The 12,230-nt window shown below is 51.7% G+C and overlaps 1 protein-coding gene across 1 annotated transcript; it reads right to left on the bottom strand.

The window, feature by feature from the left end:
• Positions 1-757: 757 nt before the first annotated feature.
• LOC140602970 (tetrapeptide repeat homeobox protein 2-like) lies at positions 758-10,859 on the bottom strand. Its single transcript, XM_072773312.1, has 3 exons — positions 10,675-10,859; positions 2,758-2,924; positions 758-2,203 (listed from the first exon to the last, which is right to left on the bottom strand). The coding sequence occupies exons 2-3, from the start codon at positions 2,833-2,835 to the stop codon at positions 1,631-1,633; spliced, it is 651 nt and encodes a 216-aa protein (XP_072629413.1). The 5' UTR covers positions 2,836-2,924; positions 10,675-10,859; the 3' UTR covers positions 758-1,630.
• Between the last annotated feature and the right edge of the window lie 1,371 nt (positions 10,860-12,230).

Here is a 12,230-nt window from a genome sequence, read left to right as displayed (position 1 = left end):
CCCTTCCCCCCCAGTCTGTCACATGTCCCTCCAAATCCCTGCTAATTCTCCCTATATTTTGCTGAGGCTGGCCTGGCCTAAGAGGATTGAAGCATTTGCTAAGTAGGAACAGGACAGGTCAGAAAACTGGCTGTGGGGAGGCCCAGGGGCCAGGAGCTGAGAAACTGAGGAAAATGGGAACAAAAGGGAGTATGTAATTGATAGAAAGATATAAAGACCATGGACCCCAAATATAGACTTTGTAGATACTGACACATGCATGAAAGAACCCTTGACTTATGACAAATCACCAGTGTCTTCATCAACTGACAGGTGGAAATCCCTGAGGGGAAGGGAAAAAATCCCTGAACCCCTATACCTCACACCATACAGAATCAATTCTAGATGTATTAGAGACCTACTAAACATAAAACTATAAAGATTTTACTTTTTTAAAAAGATTTTTATTCATGAGAGATACAGAGAGGCAGAGACAGGCAGAGGGAGAAGCAGGCTTTTTGTGGGGAGCCCCACGTGGGACTCCATCCCAGGACCCCGGGATCATGACCCGAGCTGACGGCAGATGCCCAACCACTGAGTCACCCAGGGGCCCCTCATTTTTCATTTTTATTAATAATTTTAGTTTGCTTTACAGCATATCAGTGTGCCAGTGATAGTAAGGAATCAAGAAAATAGTCCCTAACAACAGATAATGAAAAGCACTGAAATACAGTAAAATAGCAGAAATTTTATTTATGAAAAAAATACAAATACGAAAACTATTTACAGTACATTATCAAGAAAGATATAAGGATAAATGGATTAAAGAAAGAAAAATGGGACGCCTGGCTGGCTCTGTGGGTAAAGCTTAGGACTCTTGATCTTAGGATCTCTGGGTCCTGAGTTCAAGCCCCACATTGGGTGTAAAACTTAAAAAAAAAAACAAAACCCAAAAAACGGGTTAAAAAAAGACACACCGTGACTATTCCTAATAATTGACTAACGTGTGAGAGGGCATAAATTCTTGATCAGTAATGAATATTTTTTTTTTTTTTTATGATAGACATAGAGAGAGAGAGAGAGGCAGAGACACAGGCAGAGGGAGAAGCAGGCTCCATGCACCGGGAGCCCGACGTGGGATTCGATCCCGGGTCTCCAGGATCGCGCCCTGGGCCAAAGGCAGGCGCCAAACCGCTGCGCCACCCAGGGATCCCTGATCAGTAATGAATATTAAAACCACAGTGAAACCTCAAGTCTCAAGTCAGCAGACTGACTGGAAAGCATTAAAAGGTCTCACACCCCAAGTGTTCCCGAGGGCGCCAACTAGAGCGCTGGGCGAACCATGGGGTCAAGGCGCATAGAAAGCTCTCAGAGCATCTGTGAAGCAAAGAGGCAGCGCCCTGGGATCCCACATAAGTGCTCATGTGAGCCCTAAATAATGCTGCGGGGGACACTCACAGCAGCATGACATGTGGTGGCCACACAGCGGACAGGAGATGCCACCTCCCCAAGAAGGGATGAATGGTGTGTTCCCGTTGCAGATTACCTGACCTTGACCGCTGCCCTCACCCACATGGGACCAACTGCAGGCCCATCCGACCCCAGTCCCCTCTGGCGCCACAGGAACTGCAGGACTGTGGGGCAGGTTCCCTTATAAGTCCAGTAATCTCTTAAGGTCCAAGTCACTGTCATCAGCAGGGTCATCTCCCTCTTGATATCCGGACATCAAGGGGAAAGAGGGTCCCTCCAAGGGGTCTCGGGACGAGAGGAGCTCTGTGAAATCGGGGGCCAGCACGGGATCCGGCAGGAAGTCCGAGGCGGAGGAGCCCTGTGGCCTGGCCAGGGCCAGGGCTGAGATAGGGGCCTGGGCAGCGGGGACATACCCCTGGGATCCCTGTTCTGGGTCGCACCAGGCGCGGCGGAGGCTGTAGATGCTGGGCTCTGCTGCAGGGAAGACCCCCATGGGGCTGTGGCGACTCTGGCCACAGTAGCCTGGGCCCCCTGGGAACATGGGGCGCCCAGGGACAAGGACTGGGGCGGGGTCAGGGATGAGGGCAGGAGCAGGTTCAGGGGCAGGAATAGGGAACGGAAGAAGGACAGGGGCAGGGATGGAATCAGGGGCGACAGCTCCTTGGCCCATGGGCATAGCGCGGCCTCCCCGACCTTGCCCACTGGGCAGTCCCTGCAGCCTCGAGTGCTTGGCCCTGCAGTTCTTGAACCACACCTGGAGGGAGGGACAGAGGGGACAAGGAGGAGCTTTAGAAGGGCTTGCCTCTGGCCCAGGTGTGGGGCTGCTCCCGGGAGAACAGTGGGCCTCCTACCCTCCCTATGGCCCAGGCCCAGTTCCAGGCCCCTGGGGTGCCGGGTGCAGGAGGCTGCAGGGGAGGGTGCAGAGGCAGGAGGGGCAGGGCTTGGACACCACGGAGCCCAGGGGCCAGGAAGGGGCCTCCCCCAGAGGGTCCCCCACCTTCAGAGGCCCTGAGTTCTGGTGCCTGGTGACCCAGCAGGGTTTCAGACTGGGCAGGATGGTGTTGGCTGGTTTGTACAGCACGGGAGTTGGGGTGAGCTCGGGGTCCAGCCCTGGGTCTACACGGGGGGCCCCTTGCTAGCTGTGGGAGCCAGGGCAGCACTGGGACCTCTGGCCTCAGTCTGCTCAGCTGGAGCCCGGGAGGGCGGGGAGGTGGCCCAGGAGCCCAGGCCCCAGGAAGTGCCACCTTCCCGGTGGATCTTGGGAAGACTGGGTCCATGGAGGGGGTGCCGGGGGACCCAGAGTCATACCTGCACTTGGTGCTCCTCCAGATGGAGCCTGGCCGCCAGGGCCAAGCGTTCCTGGTAGCTAGGGTACTGGTTCGTCATGAAATGTCTCTTCAGTTCCTGCAGCTGTTCTTTGAGGTACACAGTGCGCTTCTTCCGGGCCTTTGGGACCCTTTGGGTTGATGGGGGGCCTGACCAAAGGAAACAGGGTCAGATGAGCCACAGACACAGTCCCCAGCCTGCCAAAGTCCCTCCCCCTGCCTGGGCCTCAGTGTGCACATCCTTGGAATGGGCCTGGTAACAGCTCCTGCCTCGTTCCCCCAGGGCCCAACGGCCCAGGAAGGCAGGCACGGTGGGCTCCCGGGGCTCAGCCAGGCTGGGGTCTCCAGCGGGCTCCCACCTCATCTGGCCCCCCAAGCCCCTCCCTTCAGGGGCGGAAGCCACCCTGACACTTGCAGGGAGCGACTGTGCACCAGGCCCTCTGCTCAGCCCATCCCAAGCCCAAGAATTTAATCCCACATCCCAGCTCCACCAAGTCCCCACAGCACAGGGTGGGATGCCCCCGCCCGGACAGGGGGCCCCCTCTGAACGCCCAGAAGGCCTGCGCAGCCCCAGCCCCCGCCCGCCCCCGCCCGCCAACCCGCCCCGGGCCCAGGCGCACCCGAGGGAGAGCCTGGCTCCTGCATCGTCTCCGCAGCTCTGCTGTCTGCTCGTGAGGCGCTGCCCCAGGACCCGGGCTTAAATCCCACCCCCAAGCTGTGCCCACCCAGACACACCCAAGGGTCCCGGGACCCTCCCTCTCTCACCCACCCTCAGCCCCGCCCCCGGAGGAGTCACAGTGAGTGATTAATCCTTTCCCCCTTGAGCTGGGGGTGGGGGGGGCTGGGACCTCGGGGGCAGGACAGCCTTGGCCCCGCCCTCAGGGGGCTCTAGCCCGGGGGAAACCCACGGTGCGCATCGTGCGGTGAGGGAGGGGGCGGGTCCCCATCCCAGGAAAGGGCCCCTGGTGTCACCCCATCCCTTCCCAGTCCTGGGACCCCCAGTCCCTCACTTCCAGGTCCAGCCTCCATCCTCTCCCGCCTGGTAGGTCCGGGGGCCTCTCCCCTTGCCCCCAACACCGCTCTCACCTTCTGGTCCCTTCTCTACGTGGCCCCCACGTCCACGCTGGCCCCCAGGGTGCCTTGAGGTCCCTGAGTTCCTGTGGGATGAAGGCCGTCGGGGGTGCAGGGGGACGGCTGCCCCTGGCTCTTGGTGAATGAATGAGGGGGGCTGCTCTGTGCGCGGGTCGCAGGAGCCTGGGGCCCCGGGAACCAGCCCCTGGAGCTACCCGCACCCACATGTAGACCTCAGACGGGGCTCCTCGCGGCGCAGGGCCCTCCCGGGACTCCCGGCTTCCAAGGCCCAGGCCCCGGGGACCGCCTTTATTTTCACCAACGCTGGCGAACAGTAGAGGTGATGGAACAGCACGAGGCAAAGCAAAGGGGACTTGGTGTTCGAGGTTTGTCTTGCTCCTTGAACTGCCTGGGGCCTCAGGTGGCTCTACCATGACTGGACATTCGCGCTCCTTCCTTGCTGCTCTTTTTCTTTTTTCTTTTCTTTTCTTTTTTTTAATTCAAGTAGTTAACATATAACATGCTCCTTTCTGGCAAGATTTTGCCTTAATTTATCTTTTTTTTCCTCCTCTTTTGGGCAGGTGGGCACAGGAGAGTCGCCAAGTCAATGGCTCTGCTGTCAACAAGGGAGCATCTAGCAATTTCCTCGGTCCAGAAGATGTGACCGGAGGCCACCTTCTCTTTCATTTCTAAAAGAAATGAGACGCACCGTTCTGTTGAGGAGATTGGCACAGATTGAGAAGAAGATTCTCACTTGAGTCAGCAGGTGGACCTGTAAGAGCACTCCCACCTGTCTTTAGGGTTAACTTGCTTCAAGCTTCTTGCTTGCTGACCTAAACCCCATATTTTTTCCAAGTCCAAGTCCCAAGTCCCCTACTTCTCCTTGAGATCCTGCAGACCCCTGGCTTTGAGATACAATGGACCAGGCTTTCCAGAAGGGGAGGCACCACTGTCCTCAATGATGGGTTCCTGGTGCAAGGAAGGCTCTGCATGCAGCTTGTTGGGCTGCCGGACTAGCCTTTGCTGGGAGACACCTGGGGGCCTTGATCACTGGCCAATTGCTGGGGGAATCTGGAAGCCGAGTACCTGCTTCTCCTGCACAGTTTCTGTGCCTTCCCCTTTAAGCCTTCTGGCTCCTCCTGAATGGAAGAGAAGATTCTTTGAGACTTTAGTCTACCATCTTCCCTGTTGCCAGCTTCCTTAATAAGGCAACCTTTTGGGGTGCCTGGGTGGCTCAGTTGGTTAAGCGTCTGCCTTCAGCTCAGGTCATGATCCCAGGGTCCTGAGGTCGAGCTCCACATTGGGCTCCCTGCTTAGTGGGGAGGTGCTCCTGAGCCCTGCTCATGTGCTCTCTCTCTCTCTCTCTCAAATAAATAAATAAAATCTTCAATAATAATAAGGCAACCTTTCCTTTCCCACCAATGCTTGTGTCTTGAGATTGGCTTTCTGGGTAGCAAGCAGCCGAACCTGAGTTCAGAATTGGTCCTCTGTCCCATAACAAGGGGATGGGGAGTCTGACTTTCTCATGCTTTTGGAGTGTAGGTTGTTTTTTGGGACAGACTTGGTGATAGCTGTCAGTGTCCTTCAGCTGAGCACCATCAGGAGGACACTGGGAGTTGAGCAAATGTGGATTTATCATCTCACTGCAGGGAGGGGGGCGCACACCCAGGACACCAAGGAGCATCTCCGTGAGACGGTGTTTGGAAGGACCAATATGAGACATGGGCTTGTATTTTATTTGGGGAGAAGTTTCAAAGAAAAGTGATTTTTATGCGCAAAAGAATTGATATCGGGGACTCAAGCAGATAGTTGTACACCCATAAGCTGAGAGACATAAAATAGATTCCAGGTTACCGTGGGTGGTGAGATGGGGGGGTATGGGGAGTCAGTGTTTAATGGGAACACACTTTCGGCTCAGGATGATGGAAAAAGCCCAGGAGACGGATGGTGGTGCTGGTTGTACAACATTGTGGATGTACTTAACACCACTGACTAGTGTGTTTAAAAATGGGAAAAAGGATACATTTTGGGTTTTGTAGATTTTATCACAATTTTTAAAAAAATATTTTACTTATTCTATTTTAGACAAAGACCAAGATGAGGAAGTGGGCAGAGGGAGACAATCTTAAGCAGACTCCATGCTGAGCACACAGTCCGATGGGGGGCTCGATCCCATTATTGGCAAACGCATCCTCCCCAGGCAGGCTTGGTTTTCCCCATCTGTGCAATAGGATTATCTCAGGGTCTGCTGACATCTGCTCCGGAGAGAACCTGTCACAGCAGCTGGGAGAACCCACCTCGGGCCCCATAGCTTTGTTCCCCAGGGCAAAGCCACCGGTTACCTGCCTGGCCTCTACCCTGTAGCAAGATCACACGGTGTAACTGTCTGGAGAACCAGCTTCCCTCCCTAGCACCTCCCCAAAGTGATTTTCAAAATTTGTGCGCATCAGAATCCCCTAGAAGGCTTGTTAAAACCCAGACTACCGTGCCTCCCCCGGATCCCACCCCCCTCAGCTTCAGATTCAATGGGTCTGGGGGCAGGTCCCCAAATTAGCATTTCAGGCAAGTTCCCAAATGATAGCTGATGCATCTGGTTGAATTAGGGATGAATCAGGGACTGTACTTTGAGAACCACCTCTGTAAGGTGCCTGCCTCCCTCATTCACTTAGGCCCCTACCCCTGGCCTTGGTCCTAGAGCTTAGCTTCTTTTAGGGGCAAGAAGAGGCCAGCCAGGCAGAAAGAGGAGGATGGAGAGGTGAGCCAGGGCAGGATCCTGTCTGGCCTTGGAGGAGCTCTGAGATAAGATAGGATAGGCGGATATGAGCAACAAAGGCAAATGGAAAATATATACAAAAGAGAGAGAAATTCAAACACATTTTTCTTTTTCTTCTTTTTTTTTTTCAGATTTTATTTATTTATTCATGAGACACACAGGGAGAGGCAGGCTCCCTCCAGGGAACCTGATGTAGGACTCAATCCCAGGACCCCGGGATCATGACCTGAGCCAAAGGCAGATGCTCAGCCACTGAGCCACCCAGGCATCCCTCAAACGCATTTTTCTTCTATGCCAGGCACTATTCTAAGTGCTTAATAATCATTAACTGGGGTCTCAGCTGGCCGCATCCCCAACCTTCAGATCTCCCTCTGCCCTCTGGGTTGGGTGGACAGGACAACATCCTCCATCCCTCGTGGCCCCTTCCACATAAATTCTCTGTACTTCCGTATTTTCGTGTTTTCCAGAATCTTCCCTCCTGCCCCCAAATGACCCAGCTTCCAAATTCCAATACAGTTTTTAAGATTCTGTGTCCTCCTGTCCATCCATCTGTCCACACATCTTTCCATCATTCCCCCCTTCTACCTAGCTATATCCCCCACTGGTTCTGAGAACAGAGGTTTCTTGAACCGGACTTGGTGAACAAAACAGAGAGGCCAGGAGGTATGGACACTTGGCAAGAGGACACGGGCACAGGTTCGCCCACAGCTGGGAGTGAGAGGGAGCAAGAGGCAAAGCTGAGGGCAAAGCTCAGGCTGACACCCTGCAACCCCACCCCCGACTTCCAGGTGGGATCTGTGTGATATTCCTCAGGCACTCCTGGCTGCCCAAAAACTAAGGGAAAGGAAAAACAAATGCGTTTTTTTTTTTTTTTAAATTTTTTTTTTTTAATTTTTATTTATTTATGATAGTCACAGAGAGAGAGAGAGAGAGAGAGGCAGAGACACAGGCAGAGGGAGAAGCAGGCTCCATGCACCGGGAGCCCGACGTGGGATTCAATCCCGGGTCTCCAGGATCGCGCCCTGGGCCAAAGGCAGGCGCCAAACCGCTGCGCCACCCAGGGATCCCAACAAATGCGTTTTTAAAAGATTTTATTTATTTATTTATTTATTTGAGAGAGAGAGAGACGACGAGCAGGGAGGAGAGGGAGAAAGAGACTTCCCACTAAGCAGGGAGCCCGACGCAGGACTCCAGGACCCTGGGATCATGACCTGAACTGAAGGCAGACACTTAACCGAAGGAGCCACCCAGGCAAAAAAAAAAAAAAAACCCACCAAACTTCTTATAGAGATCACAGTCCTGCAAGACAGGAGTCTCCAACAGTTTACAAATATCTTAGTGATTTACAAGAAGAAAGCATTCTTAATGGGTCTCTGGAAGTCGGGTTATTAATAGGACATATAGACTCCATTTCCTGGAGCCCTGACATCACCAATGCCCACACTCCATAATGACATGGAAAACACAGGCAAGGGGATCCCCGGGTGGCTCAGTGGTTTAGCGCCTGCCTTTGACCCAGAGCATGACCCAGAGCGTGATCCTGGAGTCCCCGGATCGAGTCCCATGTCGGGCTCCCTGCATGGAGCCTGCTTCTCCCTCTGCCTGTGTCTCTGCCTCTCTCTCTTTCTGTCTAATAAATAAATAAACAAAACGAAACAAAACAAAAAAACAAGAAAAGATAACACAGGCAAAAGGAAATGCAGGTAAAATTAAATGTCCTTCAAACCTGCAGCCATTGAGAGCATGACCTTCCTCCAGGAAACTCCCAACTGTCTTAACATTAATGCTTTTTTTTTACTGGAGGGAAAAATAACCTTAGCTCGACCATGGCTGAGCCAGCTGGGTGCCCCTGGATTATTCCTCTTTAATAGGACTATTTGGATTTTTACTTCTTGCTCATGCTTGCTCTGCTAAGGTCTGTCTAGCTGGGAGTTTGTCATCCAAATCTCCAAATTTCTGGGCATACGATTGTTCGCAATATCCTCTTATGATCATTGATACGTTAATGCAGCATTTTTTGTAATGCCCTCTGTCGTGTTCTTTCTTGATGTTAGTAATGTCTTTTCCTCTTGTTTGTGTTTCGGGAGCTACCGATTTTCATAACATTTCACAAAACTGTTCATGTCTGTGTTTTTTAAAAATTTTACACTTTTTATTTGATTAGTTTCTGGTCTCATCTCTACTATTCCTTCCCTCTTTTCTAACATCTTGAGATGACGTTTCGGCTTTTGTCTTATCTGGATCTGATATATCATTTAAGGCTATGGACAAACTAAGTGGGAATTAGGAGATCACGAAGCAAATGTATGCCAACAAATCGGACAATGGAGTATAAAATGGACAAATTTCCTTGAGAAATACAACTTTCTGGGCACTTGGTGGATCAGTGGTTGAGTGTCTGCCTTTGGCCCAGGGTGTGATCCCGGGTCCTGGGATCTAGTCCCACATCAGGCTCCCCGCAGGGAGCCTGCTTCTCCCTCTGCCTAGGTCTCTGCCTCTCTCTCTCTGTCTCTGATGAATAAATGAATAAAGTCTTAAAGAAAAAAGAAATACAACTTTCTGAAATTGACCCGAGAAGAGATCTTAAACCAGGAACAACGATATCTGTTAAATAAATTAAGCATGTAATTAACCTTCCTACAAAATCCAGGCCCATATGCTGCGCTGGAGAATTCTATCTGCTGCTTAAGGATGAAAGCACACCTTGCACAAAGTCCCCTCCTGGCATCTGTCTTGGCTTTTCTTTCCCTACCTAATCCCCTCTGCTGCACTTTCTGTGCTCCCCTCCCAGAGCACATGTCTCTCTCTGTTGTCACCCACTCTTGCCTCCTCCCATCCCCTCCATACTCTGAGGGGCTGAAAGCACCAACCCTGGGTCATACTGGCACGCTGCATGGCCCCAGACATCCCATCCTTGCCTCCCAGCATCTGCTCCATCTTTACCCTGAGAAGCAACTGGAAAGCTAGGAGTGGCCCCCGTTTGCCTTGGGAAGGTTCCTTAGCCCCTCCTGATCCCTAAAATAGGGCAATTAGGGGATGGTGCCCACCGCATGAAGCTGTAATGAAGGTTTGGGGGGGTGGAGGGAGAAATACAAGGAATGTGCCTAACAGTTCCTGGCATGTCATAAGCGCCCAACAAAGAGTTTGGTTATGGTCTTATTATTACTGTGTGTCCTAGGCATGATCTGCTGTGGAGGAAGGAAGGCATCACTTAGTTAAAACTCATTTGCCTGCACAGAGCCCCTCCTCCCAGGGTCATGCATCTGAACCTAATCCCTGCTAATTCCCGGCCATTCTGCTGAGGCTGGACCATCATAAGAAGATTGGGGCATTTGCTAAATTAGTCCTGTTCAGGGACAGAAGAAACAACCAGGGAGGGGCTCAGAGAGCAGGAGGGGTGGGCTGGTTGGGTAGGGTGCAGACATATGGGGGTGAAGGGAGAGACATACATCTGAGCTTGAGACGGAGGAAGGAGAAAGGAAGGAGGACCAAAATCAGAGGGGACACATATCAGCAGGGTCCAGAGGGTCCAGCAAGATGAAGATAAAACTCAATGATTTTGAGACACCGGGGTGGTTCGGTGGTTGAGTGTCTGCTTTTGGCTCAGCTTGTGATCCCAGGGTCCTGGAATCGAGTTCCGCATCCGGCTCCCTACAGGGGAGGGAGCCTCTCTCTACCTATGTCTCTGTCTTTCTATCTCTGTGTCTCTCACGAATAAATACATAAAATATTTAAAAGAAACAAAAAACCCCAATGATCTCTTCCCAGTTGTGGGATCTTGGACAGGTCACCTAACCTCCCACAGCCTCTGTTTTCTCATCTGTGAATGAGGATAATAACAGCATCTATCTGATATCAATAGCGCCTCTCTGGTGGATTGTTTTGAAAAAAGAATTTTTGGGCTGACTTTCTCAGTGTCTGGCAAATAGTATGTGCTCAGTGGATTTTTCTTTTTCCTTCCAATTTATTGAGACTCAATTTATATCCCATAAAATCTACCCACTGTAACAGTACAGTTTGAGGAGTTTGGACCATCACATATAGCCATGGACTTACCACCATAATCAAGATATAGAATATACTCGGGACGCCTGGCTGGCTCAGTTGGAGAAGCATGTGACTCTTGATCTTAGCGTTGTGAGTTCGAGCCCCACTCTGAGTGTAAAGATTACTAAAAAAATATAAATACACTTTAAAAAATAGAATACTAAAAAAAAAAAATAGAATACTCTCAGCACCCCAAAAAGGTTCCCTTTTGTCCTTTTGCAGTGAATCCCAGCTGCTGACCCCCAGCTCCTGGCAACTATGATTTACTTTCTGCCACTATGAGGTCACCTTTTCTAGAATTTCATGTAGGTGGAATCAAACCGTATGTACTGCTTTGAGACTGCCTATATTTACTCGTTATTGTGCTATTTACCCGTGTTGTCCTGTGTACCTGAAGTTCATGCCTTCTTATTGCTGAGGATCCACCCATCCATTGTCTGGATACACCTCAGCCTGTCAGCTGTTGACAGACATTTGGATAGTTTCCAGTTTGGGACCGTTATGAATGAAGCTGCCATGGACATGAACAGCACAAGGACAAGTTCAGAAAAAAAAATTAGATTAAGATAAACATTTAGCATAATGCCTTCAGGGTCTACCCATGTTGTAGAATGAATCAGGATTTCATTCCTTTTCGTGTCCTCACATGGGCCACTGAGGCAGGAAGCGTGGTCACTCCTCCCACCCACCACCCCCTCCGCCTTGCAGGGGGGAGCTGGGGAACCCAGCAAGGTCACAGCAGGTGGAAGCTGGTTTCTGGAGCCCATGTCCCTACTTAATTGGCTTAGGGAGATAACCAAGGAAAAGACGGCGACCAGACAGGAAAGCACGTGGAGGGACCCATGTCCCCAGAGACAGAGGTCAGGGAAGAGAGAGGAAAGGAACAGGGCAATCCCTTTTTCCACTTTCCTCGTCTGTCCCTGGTCAGAAATTAAGGACAAAAAATCACCCAGATTTTTAGCGAGATTCAACAATTTAATTATTTTCGCTTGGGGTGGGGGGTGGTTGTCCTGGAAGGAAGGGGACTGGAGTCTCAAGGAGTGGGGGAGGGAACACAGAGTGAAGGGGGCTCCTGGCCGCTTCCTTCTCTCTCTTGTCACTTGTCCTGGCTTTTTGTCTCAAAGAAGTAGAACCTTTGACATCCCCACAGCTCAGGAGGTTGGCCCCGGGAAAGGAAGCCAGGACCTCCCGAACAAATGCACCCTCTTGCTCTGTCCAGCCCTAGCGAGAGGGGTCTCCTGACATCTGAGCCCTGTGGGCCTGTGACTGTGGCCCCCCAGGCTCTACACCTTCCACCCTCCTCCAGAACATGACGTCCATCCTTCATGCCCTCCCGGACCCCCTTATCAGCGTGCCTGTGAATTGTTCGTGTTCACAAGACACACCCTCCTCTGTGAACCAGAGCTCTGGGAGCTCCGTGGGGCAGAGAGAAATTCCTATGTACTCCTGAGACCCCCGCCTCCAGCACAGACTCTGGGAGTCTCTGCAAAATGAATCAATGGCAGTGCATCTGGTCCCAACTTTTACACAATGTCACCTCCTCCCTGTCCCTCCCCTGCGGATTC

The sequence above is a fragment of the Canis lupus genome, chromosome 1 (genome assembly GCF_048164855.1).
Source record: "Canis lupus baileyi chromosome 1, mCanLup2.hap1, whole genome shotgun sequence".
Lineage (NCBI taxonomy): Eukaryota > Metazoa > Chordata > Mammalia > Carnivora > Canidae > Canis > Canis lupus.
This window is presented reverse-complemented; position numbering and strand designations above follow the sequence as displayed.

Excerpts from the sequence above, each read along its gene's own strand:
- LOC140602970 (XM_072773312.1), bottom strand. The coding sequence starts at position 2,835 with ATGACGAACCAGTACCCTAGCTACCAGGAACGCTTGGCCCTGGCGGCC. Across the intron at positions 2,204-2,757 it reads TGGAGGAGCACCAAGTGCAG|GTGTGGTTCAAGAACTGCAG; the intron begins GTATGACTCTGG and ends CCCTCCCTCCAG.